Genomic DNA, 18,903 nt, shown 5'->3' on the forward strand with positions numbered 1-18,903 from the left:
ACTACACCCTGTATGCTTCATCTGATGCCGGTGCTTATGTAGTTACATTTGTGGTGTTGGGTGTTCTAACACACAGAAGAGCCAACACAGTTGCATATGGTACAACACTTGTTTATTTAAACTCACTATTTACAACTTGGTCTTTGCACTCTGCACGTGGGGGGCTCCCTGCTTGTGGTGTTTCAACAGCTCTTTCATGCTTCCTTCTCCCCAGACCTACTGACCTCCAGGTGTCGTGCTCGTGCTTTTTATGTGGTTGGTGTTCTTGTCTGTGATTGGTTGTGGTGTTGTGTACTCTGATTTGCCTGTTAGTGTGTCCATCATGATGTGTGTGTTTGAATATCATGACATCCCCCCTTTTTACAAAGATATGTGCCTACGTGGTAATAAATATGATCGTGACGTGAGTGCATCTAAGAGTGTGTGTGTGTCGTGTGCAGCATGTGTCTATGACGGAACTATGTACATGGGGCGACGTCGAGTGCGTCACATGAATCCAGTTGTACCATAACATAACAGAAATGCGAACGAGAGAAGAAGAAAAAAAATTTTGAACAGTTGTCCAGTCAGACGACATCTGGAACGATAAACAACAACAGGTTATCATGTAAAATTGTCCAACTTATTAAACATATGAACTGTATTATAAGTCCATTCTAATGGGTTTGCGACGAATTCGGGTTGACCGCCTTAAGGGTGGATCAAGAACCACCGGCTGCTGTGCAGGCATGGCCATGGGTGGCGATGGAAAGGGCGTGATGTGCGGCAGCTCCACAAAGTCATCCTCGGAAGCCTGTTGAGGATCTGGCGTGTTGTGTGGCTGTGAACGTGGAAGTCGGCGAAGGGCGCGCCGATTGCGGCGACGCACGGAACCATCCGGCATGCGAACCAGGAACGAGCGGGGAGCCACTTGTCGGAGGACTTCGGCCGGTGCTGACCAGCCACCATACGGTTGATGGACGCGTACTTTGTCTCCGGAGGACAGGGGGGGCAGGTCCGTCGCTCGTGTGTCGTACCGACCTTTCTGGCGATCACGCTGCAGTTGCATGTCCCGAAGAACCGCCTCATGGTCTGTTGTCGGTGCCAGGACGGAAGGTACCGTCGTCCTGAGGGAGCGACCCATTAGTAGCTGCGCTGGCGAGAGGCCCGTGGATAACGGGGCCGATCGATAGGCCAGCAAGGCAAGGTTAAAGTCCGATCCGGCATCAGCCGCCTTGCACAGGAGCCGCTTTGCGATGTGGACACCCTTTTCAGCCTTCCCGTTCGATTGTGGATGCAGAGGGCTGGATGTCACATGAGTGAAACCATATGCTGCGGCAAAGGACGACCATTCACGGCTGGCAAAACAAGGTCCATTGTCTGACATGACAGTCCTTGGAATGCCATGGCGAGCAAACGTTTCCTTGCAGGCCCCAATGACTGCGGACGACGTCAGATCATGGAGAGGCATGACTTCCGGGTAGTTTGAGAAGTAGTCTATAATAACAATGTAATCTCTGCCGAGCGCGTGAAATAGGTCAACACCCACCTTCGCCCAGGGGGACGTCACCATCTCGTGTGGTAGAAGTGTTTCCGGAGGTTGCGCCGGCTGAAACCTCTGACAGGTTGTGCAGTTGAGCACCATGTTGGCTATGTCTTCATTAATACCCGGCCAATATACCGCCGCCCGGGCCCTTCGTCTGCATTTTTCGACACCCAAGTGGCCTTCGTGTAGTTGACGAAGAATCATCTGGCGCACACTGTGTGGAATGACGATCCTATGCGATTTCATAAGGACCCCGTCTATATTGGTGAGATCATCTCGCACATTGTAAAACTGGGGGCACTGCCCTTTTAGCCACCCTTCCGTCATGTGGCGCATCACTCGCTGCAGCAGAGGGTCAGTCGCCGTCTCTGCGCGTATGTGGGCCAGACAAGGATCATCAGCTGGCATATTTGCTGCTGTCAGAGTCACGTGTGCCTCAATTTGACGCACGAACCCCTCCGCATCTGGTGGTGTGCTCACTGCTCGGGAAAGAGTGTCCGCCACTATGAGTTCCTTCCCCGGAGTGTAGATCAGTTCAAAATCGTACCTCCTGAGTTTGAGTAAGATGCGCTGGAGGCGAGGAGTCATGTCGTTCAGGTCTTTGTTAATGATGTTGACCAGGGGGCGGTGGTCAGTTTCGACCGTGAATCGTGGCAGGCCATACACATAGTCGTGGAACTTGTCCAGTCCAGTTAACAAGCCCAGGCATTCTTTTTCGATTTGCGCGTAGCGCTGTTCGGTAGGGGTCATGGCTCGTGAGGCATACGCAACCGGGGCCCATGATGACGTGCTGTCTTTTTGCAGGAGTACCGCTCCAATACCAGATTGGCTGGCGTCTGTTGAGATCTTTGTAGGGCGAGTCGCGTCAAAGAAGGCCAGCACTGGTGCCGTGACCAGTTTGTGCTTGAGCTCCTCCCATTCCTGCTGATGCGACTGGTGCCAGTTGAATTCCGTCGATTTTTTTACGAGATGGCGCATGTTTGTTGTATGAGAAGCCAGGTTGGGAATGAACTTCCCAAGGAAGTTGACCATGCCCAGGAATCTTAAGACAGCCTTCTTGTCAGCCGGTCGTGGCATGGCTGTGATGGCGCTAACCTTGTCTGCATCGGGACGGACCCCGGACCTTGAGATGTGGTCCCCGAGGAATTTCAGCTCCGTCTGGCCGAAAGCACACTTCGCACGGTTGAGACGCAGGCCATTTTGCCGTATGCGGGTGAAGACACGTCGAAGACGATGCATGTGTTCCTGCGGAGTGGTGGACCAAATGATGATATCGTCCACATATACACGTACCCCTTCGATGCCTTCCATCATCTGCTCCATAATGCGGTGGAATACTTCAGATGCCGAAATGATGCCGAATGGCATCCGGTTGTAGCAGAATCTGCCAAAAGGGGTGTTGAATGTGCATAGTCTTCGGCTGGCCGGGTCCAGTTGGATCTGCCAGAATCCTTTGGACGCATCCAATTTAGTGAATATGTTGGCTCGCGCCATCTCGCTGGTGAGGTCTTCTCGTTTTGGGATGGGATAGTGTTCCCGCATGATGTTGTTGTTCAGATCTTTTGGATCTATACATATACGGAGCTCGCCAGAGGGCTTCTTTACACAGACCATGGAGCTGACCCATGGCGTGGGCTCCGTGACCTTGGATAGGACCCCTTGGTCCTGAAGAATCTGCAGTTGTGCCTTGAGGCGGTCTTTGAGAGGCGCAGGAACCCTGCGAGGTGCGTGAACGACAGGGATGGCGTCCGGTCTGAGTCGAATCTTGTACGTGTGTGGCAATGTCCCCATGCCTTCAAAAACCTCCTGGTTGTGAGCGAGGAGGGAATGGAGATTCGCGTGGAACTCAGCATCCGGGAAGTCGGATATCTCATCTGGAGAGAGAGACATGATGCGCTGTACCAGGTGAAGGACCTTACACGCTTGTGCGCCCAGTAACGAGTCCTTTGATGAGCCCACAACTTCGAAGGGGAGTGTGGCCGTGTACCTCTTGTGAGTCACCTGTAGCTGGCAAGATCCTACGGACGGGATAACGTTCCCGTTATAGTCAACCATCTTAAGCCGGGATGGTGTGATGAGTGGTTTGACCTTCATGGCCTGGACTGCAGAGTAAGCAATCAGGTTGGCGGATGCGCCGGTGTCCAGACGGAAGGCGACGCGCGATCGGTTGACCGTCAGGGTGGCACACCACTCATCGTCTGGATTGATGGCATTGACCTTGTTGACATCAATGACGGCAACTCTGAAGTCATCCTGGTCATCTGCATCACTTAACTGGAAGTCTTGATGCGTGGGCTGGACGGTCCTGACTCGTGTGCGAGGTTGTCGAGGATGCGCCGGATCCATGGGTTGAGCCGCACGACAGCGGGCTGCGTAGTGGCCTATCATGGCACATCTGTTGCACTGTTGGTATTTTGCAGGACATTGCCCTTTTAAGTGTAGACCTCCACACTTGCTGCACGTCATGACGTCACGGCGTTCGTTGCGCCACTGCGCATGCGCAGTGCGATCTTGCGGTGGGCGCGCCTGCGCAGTGCGTCCCTCGTTGTGGCCGTTATTCTTGGCGCGCACCTGCGCGGGAGACCGCGAAAAGCGCGGGAAGCGGCCGCTGTCGTCCGGGCCGTGGGGCGGGAAGAAATCGACGGCCTGGATGCGTTCAACGTCGTGGGCGGCCTGGCTTGCCGATTCGACGGCTGGGGACCCCCTCCGTGCCAACTCGGACGCCTGAAATCGGGCAAAACGGCAGGTCGCATTTTCATGGAGGACACAGGCTTCCACAGCAGACGCTAAGGTGAGGCTCTTTATTTTAAGAAGCTGCTGGCGTAGGCCACTGGAGGCAACGCCAAAAACAATCTGGTCCCTGATCATGGACTCTGTGGTGGTGCCGTAACCGCAGGACTGCGCTAGAATCCGGAGGTGCGTCAAAAAGGGTTGAAAAAGCTCCTCCTTACCTTGCAGGCGTTGCTGAAAGATGTATCTTTCGAAAGTTTCGTTTACTTCAGTTTGAAAGTGCTGGTCCATTTTGAGGATGACCGTGTCATATTTGGCCTGGTTTTCGCCTTCCTCGAACACCAGTGAATTAAAGACATCATTTGGGTGGGGGCCTGCGTAGAAGAGGAGCATTGCAATCTTCGAATCATCCGAGACATTCTGTTTTTCGGTGGCACGGATGTACAGGTCAAATCGCTGCCTGTAGAGCTTCCAGTTGGTGCCTAGGTTCCCCGTGACTTGCATCGGCTGCGGTTTGCCGGTGTGGTCCATGTCCAGAATGGCAGGTTGGTAGGCAGGTATCGATCCACTCCTGTACCATGTGGTGTTGGGTGTTCTAACACACAGAAGAGCCAACACAGTTGCATATGGTACAACACTTGTTTATTTAAACTCACTATTTACAACTTGGTCTTTGCACTCTGCACGTGGGGGGCTCCCTGCTTGTGGTGTTTCAACAGCTCTTTCATGCTTCCTTCTCCCCAGACCTACTGACCTCCAGGTGTCGTGCTCGTGCTTTTTATGTGGTTGGTGTTCTTGTCTGTGATTGGTTGTGGTGTTGTGTACTCTGATTTGCCTGTTAGTGTGTCCATCATGATGTGTGTGTTTGAATATCATGACAACATTGTGTACCTTGTGTTGCCCTATTTTGTATTTTCTTTTCTTCCCATGTACTTAATGATCTGTTGAGCTGCTCGCAGAAAAATACTTTTCACTGTACCTCGGTACACGTGACAATAAACAAATCTAATCCACTCCAATCCAATTAGCAAATCCCCAACTGCTGTAGACAACTGCATTTTGTGCTGCAGTAAAATGAAGGCAACAAGCTCTAGATGGGTCCTTACCTTATCAGAAATATTCTTCAGTTTGACAAATTTTCCTTCATCATCAATTTCTTCTAAAATTATTTCTCCGAGGGAAAACATATGTTCACGTGTTTCGTAAGGGCAGCTGGCAATGTCTGCTTCAGACAACATCCGCTTCTTTCTTCGGACTGGAGCAACTCCAATTGAGGGGCGAGCCAGGATACGTGAAGCCGGACTGGGAGTCAAGTCAAGTCTGCAATATTGGAAAATGTTGAAGGTGTTAATAAATATATATATATTTTTTTAAAATTTAGAGTATCCAATTATTATTTTTTTCTAACTAAGGGACAATTTAGCGTGGCCAATCCACCTAACCTGCACATCTTTGGGTTGTGGGGGCGAAGCCCACGCAGACACGGGGAGAATGCGCAAACTCCACACGGACAGTGACCCAGGGCTGGGATTCGAACCCGGGTCCTCAGCGCCGTAGTCCCAGTGCTAACCACTGCGCCACATGCCGCCCTGTTAATAAATATATTAAGCCACATGAAGGTTTAGCAATTTCATTTCCACTGTGTAAATACAGACAAAAGCTCAATAAAAATAAACACATTACAGGGCAAATAGCCTTCCTGCACCTTTGACATGAAATTGTACACCCATTCTTGAAGAGCAAAGAATTATTACATTTTTCAATTCCTGTTTTAAAGGAAATTTTGGTACAGGCTAAGAATATTCATCGATGCTGGCTCCCTCACTGAATCTATATACTCCAATCCCACTTCTCTCCACTCTCCACAGGCCCCTAATAATTGTCAATGTTTTCCTTATTCCCACTTAAATGCTAACACTGACTTCTTCAGCAATCACTTGTGCTAAATCATTTTACTTTTTGAGCACTCTGCATGGAAAATATCATTCCTACTCTTCCCTTTGTGCTTTTAGTATCAATTCAAAATTGATGACTGATTTACTGATTAGTGCAATTACATACTGCTCAAGTGATTGCCACTCTTTTGACTGATAGCAGTGTTCCCACACTGAAGAAAGTGGAAAGAAGCTCATGGTATGGGGGTAACATAGATACAAGATTGGTTGGCTAACAGGTAGCAGAGAGTAGGCATAAATTAGTCTTATTCAGGTTGGCAATGTGAAACAAGTAGTGCGCCACTGGGACCCAACTGTTTTACTATTTATATAAATGTCTTGGATGAACGGGTGGTTGGGATTGCTGCCAAATGTGCTGATGACACAAAGATAGGGGTGACATAGTGGTTAGCACTGCTGCATCACAGCGCCAGGGACCCGGTTTCAATTCCGGCCTTGGGTGACTGTGTGGAGTTTGTACTTTCTCCGCGTGTCAGCATGGGTTTCCTCCGGGTGCTCCGGTTTCCTCTAACAGTCCAAAGATGTGGTTAGGTGTATTGTTCATGCTAAATTGTCCCTTAGTGTCCAAAGATGTGCAGGTAAGGTGGCATTACAGGGATAGAGCGGGGGACTGGGTCTAGGTATGGTGCTCTTTCAGATGGTCGGTGCAGACTCATTGGGCTGAATGTGCTCCTTCTGCACTGTAGGGATTCTGTGAAAGTCCTTTATACCTCGTGGTATCACAAGATTGCGGCACGGTGGCGCACTGCTGCCTCACAGCGCCAGGGACCCGTGTTCAATTCCAGCCTCGGGTGATTGTGTGGAGTTTGAAGTCTCGGGTTTCGTCCGGATGCTCCCACAGTCCAAAGATATGCCGATTAGGTAGATTGGCCATGCTAGATTTCCCCTTAGGGCGAGGTTGCGCAGGGAATGGGTAGGGTGGCCTTTCGAAGGGTCGATGCAGACTCAATGGGTCGAATGGCCTCCTCCTGCACTGTAGGAATTCTATGATTCTATTGACATTTGTCCTCACTTCTATTATGCACAAATATTCTGGATTGCCTGGGAGCTCCGTTCTTTTAGATATATAACAAATACAAATTGGTCAAAACTCCCTCACCATAAAATAACTGAAATGTGATATTATTTGAAGATAGAAGATCGTAGAATGGTATGTAATTCCACTTTCTTTGTCATTCTAAAGTGTCATTCTTTTAGAATTCCATCAATATCATAGGAGCCACACCAAAAGGCCAATTGGGAGCAATGGGATGAGCAAAGGTTCCTTCAACGAAACAGATGCCATTGTCTTCATCCCCATCACAATCTCTGCTCCCTTTCCACTGACCACTCATCCTCACTCCTCGATAACCATCCAAGGTCAAATCACACTGTTTATAATCTTGGCATTCCATGTAAGCCAGAGATGAGCTTCCTACCACATCCATACCATCACTAAACCTATGCATTTTCATCACCATCACAATGTCCAACTCAGACCTTCCCTCAGCTTATCGCTGCTGAAACCTTCACCCATGCCTTTATTACCCCCAGACTTGAATTGTGGAATCCATAATAAACGGTTTCTTAGTGAATGACGTGGGTCTGCAGAGACAGAATGATGGACGTAGCCGAATCAAGAATGCGCTTTCTGTAAACTACAGTAACATCTAAGGGCAGGTGGGGAGATAAGCATGCAAACGAAAGATTGAAAATGATCGTTTTTCCATTGGTCTATTTGTCCGGTTTTCTATTGGCTAGAATTAATGTCCTTTCATTGGTTTAAAATGAAAGTTTAACTGTGATATTATTGGTGTGTTGACATGCAAATGAAGGATTAGACTGCAACTAGAAACCTATTGGCTGGAAAAGCTATAAGTGTGTCTGCTTCGCTGGAATCAGACAGAACAATGCAGTGAGTTCCACTAATTTGTTCTCCTTGTGCCCATGTCAATAAAGATTGATCAAAGAGTACTCCCGTGTATACCTTGCAGTAATTCCCACAGAATATTTCAATGCACGCCTGGCCAGCGTACCCAGTCCTATCTTCCATAAACTTAAGGTCATTCAAGCTCACACCAATTTCTACTCGCCGGTCTCTCATGCTCACTTACCAACATTGGCTCCCGGTTAAGCAACGTCTTGTTTCTAAAAGGATCATCCTCATTTCAAATCCTTCCATTGCCTCACCCTTCCCCCATCTCTGATGCCCTCCAGACCGCGTCACCAATGTTCCCATCCTAAACCAACCCACACCCCCTTCCGAGAATGCTACATTCTGTCAATTCCGCATGGAAATAAATATTTCTTTCAAATAATTCCAATGGGATATTTTTGCTTCAGATATATCATTAAGCAAGGAAACTTTGCGAAAATAAAAAACTGTAAACGGACGTCAGCGAAATCGACGTTTGAGGCTGGGAAGATCCCTTCAAAATCGGAGCTCGACTTACGCCAGAGTCTCAAAGTGAACTGTCTGGTATATTAGTGGGCGGTTGCCATTTTGAAGTGTCATCGGCATTCAGCGCAAAGAATAGACGCACCTTAAACTCCTGCGCAACTTTGCAACACAACCCATGTTGCCGACTTGATCCCTTGCTCCCAATTACAACATATTGGTTAAGTATAAGGTACTTTGCATGGGTGACGCATAACAGCTTGGTGATTAATAATAATAATCTTTATTGTCACAAGTAGGCTTACATTAACATACAAACATACAATGAAGTTACTGTGAAAAGCCCCTAGACGCCACATTCCGGCACCTATTTGGATACACAGAGGGAGAATTCAGAATGTCCAAATGACCTAACAGCACGTCTTTCAGGACTTGTGAGAGGAAACTGCAGTACCCAGAGGAAACCCACGCAGACACAGCGAGAACGTGCAGATTCCTCACAGACAGGAACCCAAGCTGGGAATCGAACTTGGGATACTGGTGCTGTGAAGCAACAGTGCTGACCATTGTGCTACCGTGCCGCCCGACATGGCCGAGTAGGAAATTGAGGTAGACTATTAATCTGAGAATAACAATTCAGGGTTGGAAAATTGGAGAGGGAAGCTGGGTTGACCTTTACACCAAGTATGTGCAAAACATGATTATTGGACTGGAAAAGTCTGGGTCATTTTATATGCTGGGCTGATTTATACATCACACTATATGCTGGACTGCATTATACATCACATTTTATGTTGAACAAAGCATAAGTCACAAGGAACTCACCTTTGTTCCTCGCCCTCCAGCATCTTCCTGTAAGCTTTTAGCTCCATGTCCAATGCTAGTTTCACACCAAGTAGTTCTTCATGCTCTTTCAGTTGGATCTGCATTTTATCATGAATTTCAGTGACTTGTTGGTCCTTGTTCATTATCTGCTGTTGGCTCACTGCCTTCTCATGATCTAACTTTGCCTGCAGATCCTGCACTTTACTTTGCAGAATGGAATTCTGAGAAAATAGTAAAGAAGGGAAATATAATACAAAAACAAGGAAACCTCCTCTAAGACAAAGCTTCCTTCCTCTGCTCATGCTTTGGGTATCCAACTCTGACTGAATCTTTGAGAAATTAACCTGTAGAAGCAAAGGTTACTCTAAATAGATCTTTATGTTTAGTCAAGTTGGGATAGTAAGGAAGAGAAAAATAATAAGAAAACAAGGAAACCGCAACTAAGACAAAGCTTCCTTCCTCTGTTCATGCTTTAGGTATCCACGCCCTGACTGAATCTTTTTGAGAAATTAACCTGTAGAAGCAAAGGTTACTCTAAATAGGTCTTTTATGCTTGGTCAAATTGGGAAACAATCTTTTTTTAAAATAAATTTCGAGTACCCAATTGATTTTTTCCAATTAAGGGGCAATTTAGTGTGGCCAATCCACCTAACCTGCACATCTTTGGGTTGTGGGGGTGAAACCCACGCAAACACAGGGAGAATGTGCAAACTCCACACGGACAGTAACCCAGAGCCGGGATCAAACCTGGGACATCTGCGCCGTGAGGCAGCAGTGCTAACCACTGCACCACCATGCTGCCCCTAAGTTGGGAAACAATCTTGAGACAGTGCAGCTGCACAAAGTTCTTCGGTGAGTGTAAAAGAATCTCAAACAGTTTCTGAATTTGGTCAATGAGGGAGAGGACATCAAATAAACACTTTCGGTACTTCTATTTATTACACAGATTTAAAATTCAATCACATATTAACGCCACCCCCTTTAACAGGTAGTTAGAAATTAAATGCAATTTTATATTCCCAGTAGTGTCAAGTCCGAGACAAATTAACAGAGGCTGTCACCTAAAGGAGCTTAAACCCGAGCATTATCATCTCATCCCTGCTCTGCAGGGATTCGGAGGTTCAATTCTTGTAGGAACTGCAGGAGTTGGAGATGTAGGTTTTTGGAGGGTTTGGACTGTCTCATGGTGGATGAGAAGGATCGGAAAGGAATGGAGGGGCTGCTGGGGGTGGAGGTGGTCAGAACAGCAATTGGGTGAATGCAGATGGGCAAAAAACCGGGGCGGATGGAGTTTTGGTGCGTTTTATAAAACAATTTGCTGATCGACTGGTACCGCTGCTGGTGGAGACGTTTGAGGTCTTGGAAGTACCGGGGTGGGGGGGGTCTCTTCCGGAGACAGTCACACAAGCGTCCATTTCACTTCAAGAAGGATAAGGACCTGATAAGAGTGTGAGTCGTACCATCCTATTTCACTATTGAATGTAGATGCTAAGATTTTGACTAAGGTGTTAGCTCTGAGGTTGGAGGGATGTCTCTCACAGGTTATTGGTGAAGACCAGTTGGGGTTTGTTAAGGGTAGATGCTTGCCGTCCAATGTGAATGCAGTATTGTCCCTAGCCGAGGGGAGGGAGCAGGAGGCCATTGTGGCATTGGATGCTGAGAAGGCCTTTGATAGGGTACAATGGGGTATTTGTTCGCAGTGCTGGAATGGTTTGGGATAGGGCCTATGTTTGTGGCGTGGGTTCGGTTATTATATAAGGGATATAAGGCTAGTATTCGGACAAACAATGTGAGCGGAATATTTCAAGTTTCACAGGGGAATGAGGCACTGGTGCCCTATGTCCCCCCTCTTCTATGCGTTGGCAATAGAGCCTTTGGTCATTGACCCGAGAGCTTCAGATAGGTGGCGAGGAATAGAAAGGGGGGGGGGGGGGTGCGGGGGTGAGCATAGCATGTCCTTGTAAGTGATACCATGGCACTGTTGTAGCAATTTGGGGCTTACGGAGAAGAGTGACTGTTTTCTGATAACCCCCTGCCAGGGAGAGGGGTTAATTTGGGGGTGTTGCAGTTTCGTCTTATGGGTTCCCATTTTAGATATTTAGGGGTGCCGATGGCCCACGATTGGCCCGGCTTCAGAAATTAAATTTTACGAACCTGGTGTATAGAGTGAAGGTGGATCTACAAAGATGGGACAGCCTCCCTCTGTCTTTGGTGGACAGAATTCGGTCGGTGAAAATGAATGTCCTGCCGCGTTTTCCGTTTTTATTTGTCCTTTTGTTTTGCCAAAATCTTTTTTTGGGGGTATAGCCAGTATTAGGAAGATGGTGATGCAGTTGGGAGGCTTTGCGCTGCCAAACATGATATATTGTTATTGGGTGGCGAACAGTGAGAGGTGTTGGGTTGGTGTGGGGATCCATCTGTTATATGGATGGATACCATCCCCACCCATACCCACCATCACAGCTTCCGAAGTCAGATTGGCCTTCCTGAAAGTGAACCCTCGGAAGGCGACGGGCCCAGACGGGATCCCTGGTCGTGCACTCAGAGCCCGCGCGGACCAGCTGGCAGAGGTATTCATGGACATCTTTAACCTGTCCCTACTCCACACCTGCTTCAAGAAGACCACCATCATACCGGTACCAAAGAAGAACCAGGCAACGTGCCTCAATGACTACCGACCAGTGGCCCTGACTTCAGTCGTAATGAAGTGCTTCGAGAGGTTGATCATGAAGCGCATCACCTCCATACTCCCAGATCGCCTTGATCCACTGCAATTCGCATACCGCTGCAACCGGTCCACATCAGACACCATTTCCCTGGCCCTACACTCATCCCTAGAGCATCTCGAAAACAAGGACTCCTACATTAGACGCCTATTTATTGACTACAGCTCTGCCTTCAACACCATAATCCCAGCCAAGCTCATATCAAAGCTCCAAAACCTAGGACATGGCTCCCCACTCTGCAACTGGATCCTCGATTTTCTGACCAACAGACCACAATCAGTAAGAATGAACAACAACACCTCCTCCACAATAGTCCTTAACACCGGCGCCCCGCAAGGCTGCGTACTTAGCCCCCTACTCTACTCCCTGTACACACACGACTGCGTGGCAAAACTTGGTTCCAACTCCATCTACAAGTTTGCTGACGATACGACCATAGTGGGCCGGATCTCGAATAACGATGAGTCCGAATACAGGAGGGAGATAGAGAACCTAGTGGAGTGGTGTAGCGACAACAATCTCTCCCTCAATGCCAGCAAAACTAAAGAGCTGGTAATTGACTTCAGGAAGTAAAGTACTGTACACACCCCTGTCAGCATCAACGGGGCCGAGGTGGAGATGGTTAGCAGTTTCACGTCGACGCTACCACCAAGAAAGCACAACAGCGCCTATACTTCCTCAGGAAACTAAGGAAATTCGGCATGTCCACATTGACTCTTACCAACTTTTACAGATGCACCATAGAAAGCATCCTATCAGGCTGCATCACAGCCTGGTATGGCAACTGCTCGGCCCAGGACCGCAAGAAACTTCAGAGAGTCGTGAACACTGCCCAGTCCATCACACGAACCTGCCTCCCATCCATTGACTCCATCTACACCTCCCGCTGCCTGGGGAAAGCGGGCAGTATAATCAAAGACACCTCCCACCCGGCTTACTCACTCTTCCAACTTCTTCCATCGGGCAGGAGATACAGAAGTCTGAGAACACGCACGAACAGACTCAAAAACAGCTTCTTCCCCACTGTCACCAGACTCCTAAATGACCCTCTTATGGACTGATTTCATTAACACTACACCCTGTATGCTTCATCCGATGCCAGTGCTTTTGTAGTTACATTGTATATGTTGTGTTGCCCTATTATGTATTTTCTTTTTTTCCCTTTTCTTCTCATGTACTTAATGATCTGTTGAGCTGCTCGCAGAAAAATACTTTTCACTGTACCTCGGTACACGTAACAATAAACAAATCCAATCCAATCCAATGATCACCACCTCTCCACAGTTTTCTCTGGGAAGTACTCGGGGAATCCGGTCGTCGTCTCCACACTGGTTGATATGGAGTTTTGGTAGCACATTAAATTTGGGGCGGCATTGAAGCTGATGCTGTGCAAACCACATTTGTGAGCTAGCGAGGTTGGACACTTTGTTTCGGGGATGGGAGCAGAAGGGGGTTACTGTGATGAAGGATTTGTTTTTGGAAGGCTGATTAGCGAGCTTTGCGAAGTTGGTGGAAAAGTTTAGCCTCCCACTGGATAGATGCCTTTAGATATTTACAGGTGCGCAAACTTTGTGAAGAAGATCTTTCCAACGTTCTTGGTAGTGACCTTTCTTCGTCGATGAAGAGGGTGTCACTGGTGGGTGATGTGTTGGGTGCCCTGGATCCGTGGAACACATACAGGCCACCAACACTCAAAATAGTACAACACTATTTTATTAAGTTAGAAACTGTTGAACATACTTTCACTGTGGGTTAACACGATGTTAGATTAAACTAAAGACCTATGCCTGTCCTAACCAGTCTATGCACTCAGCACATGGTGAGGATCTGTGCTGTAAGCTGTAAGCTCTGTCCTTGTAGGAGGCTGCATCCCGAATCGGCGGGTTCTCTGATGCCCCATGCCTTTATAGTGAGTGTGCTCTAACTGGTGATTGGCTGTGATGTTGTGTGTGTTGATTGGTCTTGCTGTGTGTCCATCAGTGTGTGTGTATCTGCATACTGGTGTATATTATGACATCCCCCTTTTATAAAAGAATGTATGTGTGTGGCAATAAATAATGTATGGTGAGAATGTCCCTAACTATGTGTGGGGTGCGAAGATATATTTACAGGACTACGTACATGAGAACCAAGCTATTTACATGGGAAGGTGCCTGCTGCAGAGAAGCAGTATGCAACAAGAATAACGAGATCAACCCTATATACAATCCAAGGAAACGATCAAACAAAGCAATGAAACAATTCAGAGAGTCTATAAGTCCGCAAAGTTCATAAATTTAGTCTCCGAGGTGGGCGATGAATTCTGGTTGACCGCCTCAAGGGTGGGTCGAGAGCCGCCAGTTCAGGAGCGGGCTGGACGGCGGCAGAGTCAGGGGGATGCAGAGTGACAGGGAGCTCTGCATAGTCCGTGGCAGGGTCAGCAGAAGGGCGAGGCGACAGTGGAGGATCACGTGGAGAGTGTGGAACGAGATGAAGGGCACGTCGATTGTGGCGCTGAATAGAGCCATCCGGTAGATGAACCAGGAATGAGCGGGGGGCCACCTGCCAAAAGACAACAGCGGTTGCAGACTAGCCCCCATCCGGAAGATGGACGCGGACGTTGTCATCTGGAGCCAGAGCAGGGAGATCAGCTGCACGGGAGTCATGAGCCGCCTTGTGCTGTGCACGAGACAGCTGCATCCGGCGAAGGACCGGAACGTGGTCGAGGTCTGGGACATGGATGGACAGCAGTGACGTCCTCAGGGTGCAACCCATGAGCAACTGGGCTGGCGACAGGCCAGTGGACAGCGGGGCAGAGCGATAGGCCAGCAAGGCAAGGTAGAAATCAGACCCAGCATCGGCAGCCTTGCATAGGAGCCGTTTGACTATATGTACTCCCTTCTCCGCTTTGCCATTGGATTGGGTGTACAGGGACTGGATGCCACATGGGCAAAATTGTACCGCCTGGCAAAGTTGGACCATTCTTGGCTGGCGAAGCAGGGGCCATTGTCCGACATAACCGTGAGCGGGATGCCGTGTCGAGCAAATGTTTCTTTACATGCACAAATGACTGCAGACGAGGTGATGTCGTGCAACCGTATCACCTCCGGGTAATTCGAAAAATAGTCCCTGATCAGGACATAGTCTCTACCCAGCGCATGGAACAGCTCGATGCCCACCTTGGTCCATGGTGACGTGACCAACTCATGGGGCTGCAGGGTCTCACGTGGTTGGGCCGGCTGGAAGCGCTGACAAGTGGGGCGGTTGAGCACTGTGTTGGCTCTGTCCTCATTAATGCCGGGCCAGTACACTGCCTCTCGGGCCCGTCGGGGCACTTTTCCACGCCAAGGTGGCCCTCGTGTAGTTGTTCCAGGACAAGTTGGCGCATGCTATGTGGGATGACAATGCGGTCCAGTTTCAGAAGAACCACGTCTACTACCGCCAGATCATCACTGGCATTATAGAACTGAGGGCATTAGCCCTTGAGCCACCCGTCCGTTAGGTGGCGCAGAACACGCTGTAGCAAGGGGTCAGCCGCCGTCTCGCGGCGAATTTGGACGAGGCGTTCATTCGAGGCAGGTAGATTAGAGGCCGCGAATGCCACATGGGCGTCAGCCTGGCAGACAAACCCCGCTGGGTCACATGGAGTGTTAACTGCCCTGGAGAGAGCGTCAGCAATGATGAGGTCTTTGCCTGGGGTGTATACCAGCTGGACGTCATATTGCCGGAGCTTCAGAAGAATACGCTGGAGGCGAGGCGTCATATCGTTCAAGTCTTTCTGTATTATATTGACCAGCGGGCGATGGTCGGTCTCGATGGTGAATTGAGGAAGTCCGTAGACATAATCGTGAAACTTAACCACACCGGTCTGAAGGCCCAGGCACTCCTTTACTATCTGCGCGTAGCGCTGCTCCATGGGGGTCATCGCACGTGACGCATATGCAACGGGGGCCCACGATGAGGCCTCATCACGTTGGAGGAGCACTGCCCCAATGCCGGATTGACTGGCATCAGTCGAAATTTTGGTCTCCTTTGCTGGATCAAAGAAAGCTAAGACTGGGGCCATGGTCAGTTTTGCTTTGAGTTCTCTCCATTCGTGCTCGTGGGCAGGGAGCCATTGGAAGTCTGTCATCTTCCTGACCAGGTTCCTGAGAGCAGTGGTATGAGAGGCGAGGTTAGGGATAAATTTCCCTAAAAAATTGACCATGCCCAGAAATCAGAGGACCGCCTTCTTGTCCTCTGGTGTTTTCATAGCTGTGATGGCAGCTACCTTGACCGCATTCGACTGCACACCCAATTCGGAGATGTGGTCCCCGAGGAACTTGAGTTCCGTCTGACCAAAAGAGCATTTGGCCCTGCTGAGGCGGAGGCCATGCTCATGTATACGTCTGAATACTCGCTGGAGGCGACTAACATGCTCCTGCGGGGTGGTGGACCAAATGATTATGTCATCGACATAGACGCGAACACCTTCAATGCCTTCCATCATTTGTTCCATAATCCTATGGAACACTTCTGATGCAGACATCCTGTTGTAACAACATCTGCCAAAGGGGGTATTAAATGTGCAAAGTTTCCTGCTGGATTTATCGAGCTGGATTTGCCAGAATCCTTTTGATGCGTCGAGTTTGGTAAAGAGCTTGGCGCGAGCCATCTCACATGGGAGCTCTTCGCGATTGGGAATTGGATAATGCTCCCTCATGATATTGCGATTGAGATCCTTGGGATCAATGCAAATTCTCAATTCCCCGGAAGGCTTTTTTACACATACCATGGAACTGACCCAGTTGGTCGGTTCCGTGACTTTGGAAATCACTCCTTGGTTCTGGAGGTCCTGCAGCTGATGCTTGAGGCGGTCCTTAAGGGGTGCTGGGACCCTGCGAGGTGCGTGCACCACAGGCGTGGCATTCGGTTTTAATAAAATCTTGTAGGTGTACGGGAGCATGCCCATGCCCTCGAAGACATCGTGGTACTGGTTGATAATGACCTGAAGTCGGTGTCCTGAAAGGCAGACGCGTCAGCAGGAAAGAGAGAGTGAACTCTCTGAACTAGGTTCAACAGCTTGCATGTCTGCACGCCACGCAGGGAGGCTTTCGAGGAGCCCACGGTTTCAAAGGGAAGGATGGCTTTGCGTGACCTGTGTGTCACTTCAAGTTGGCACGAGCCGCTGGCAGCAATGGCATTGCCATTATAATCTAATAGCTGGCAGGCTGATGGGAGGATGGCTGGTTTGACACAAAGGCTTTGGAGGTCAGACCGCGCAATGAGATTGGCGGAGGCACCAGCGTCCAGGCGGAATCGTATTTGGGACCGGTTGACCGTAAGGGTAGCACACCACTCATCGTCTGGATCGATGCTGAATTCTTTGCTTCGGGGAGACCCTGTTTTTTGTAACGATACAGATTCAAAAAGGTGCCTTCGGGTCCTTGGTGTCAAATCGGGTAGTAGTTCCACATCGGATTCGGTGACTGTGGGTTGAATGACCCGAACATTCCTGCGAGGCTGGCTGGAGCGATACGAGTTGGCAGGCTGAGCTGATCTGCATAAAGTAGCATAGTGGCCAAGTTTGCCACATCTCAGGCATTGTTGGGATTTGGCAGGGCATTGCCGCTTTAAGTGGGCGGAGCCACAGTTGCCGCACGTTGCAGCGTCAGTACGTTCGCTGCGCCACTGCGCAAGCACGGTGCAGCTGTACGTGGTGCTCCCCTGCGCAGTACGCTCGTCGACGTCCCCTCGTTCGGTGCGCACAAGCGCGGGAGTCCTCGAAAAGCGTGCAAAATGGCCGCCCTCGTACAGGCCGAGGCCCCGGAGTTGCTCGATTGCTTGGACCCGTTCTGCCTCGTGGGGACCTTGCCGCGCCGTTTCAGCTGCTTGGATGTGGGAATACAGACTAGTGGCGAGCTCGTGTGCCACGCAGGTCTCGATGGGCGGTCGCTAAGGTGAGCTGCTTTACCTTGAGGAGCTGCTGGCGAAGGAGGTCCGACTGAACACCGAAAACGATCTGGTCGCGTAGCATGGAGTCGGAGGTGGGCTCGTAATTACAGGACTGCGCAAGGATGCGGAGGTGGGTGAGAAAGGACTGGAAAGGTTCATCCTTACCCTGCAAACGCTGTTGGAATGCATAGCGCTCGAAACTTTCATTCACCTCTATGTTGCAGTGAGTGTCAAACTTGAGGAGGACCGTCTTTAATTTTGATTTATCTTCATCATCAGCAAAGGTGAGAGAATTGAAAATGTGGATGGCATGTTCCCCGGCCGTGGATAGGAAGCGACCGATCTTCCTGGTGTCTGAGGCATCTTCCCGGTCTGTGGCTTCCAGGTAGAGCTGGAAGCGTTGTTTGAAAATCTTCCAGTTGGCCCCCAGGTTACCGGTGATGCGGAGCGGCGGCGGGCAGACGCTGTCCATTTTGCAGGATGGCTGTATGCTGGTGGAAGGCAGATCACTTGCAGGTAGGTCTAAGAAGTTCTAATATCCCTCAACTCCTGGTATCATGATGTGTTGGGTGCTCTGGATCCGTGGAACACATACAGGCTGCCAACACTTAAAATAGTGCAACACTATTTTATTAAGTTAGAAACTGTTGAACATACTTTCACTGTGGGTTAACACGACGTTAGATTAAACTAAAGACCTACGCCTGTCCCAACCAGTCTATGCACTCAGCACATGGTGAGGATCTGTGCTGTAAGCTGTAAGCTCTGTCCTTGTAGGAGGCTGCATCCCGAATCGGCGGGTTCTCTGGTGCCCCATGTCTTTATAGTGAGTGTGCTCTAACTGGTGATTGG

General features: G+C 49.4%; 1 protein-coding gene across 2 annotated transcripts in view; it reads right to left on the bottom strand.

Moving 5' to 3' along the window:
• Window positions 1-18,903, bottom strand: part of LOC140386413 (lamin-B3-like) — a 161,077-nt gene that overhangs the window by 36,434 nt on the left and 105,740 nt on the right. For both annotated transcript variants that reach the window (XM_072468740.1, XM_072468741.1), the window contains exons 6-7: window positions 9,413-9,633; window positions 5,362-5,575 (exon numbers count right to left, since the gene is read on the bottom strand). In XM_072468740.1, coding sequence (XP_072324841.1) covers window positions 5,362-5,575; window positions 9,413-9,633 — 435 coding nt within the window. The remainder of the gene's footprint in view (window positions 1-5,361; window positions 5,576-9,412; window positions 9,634-18,903) is intronic.

This window comes from Scyliorhinus torazame, chromosome 12, assembly GCF_047496885.1.
Source record: "Scyliorhinus torazame isolate Kashiwa2021f chromosome 12, sScyTor2.1, whole genome shotgun sequence".
NCBI classification, from domain to species: Eukaryota; Metazoa; Chordata; class Chondrichthyes; order Carcharhiniformes; family Scyliorhinidae; genus Scyliorhinus; species Scyliorhinus torazame.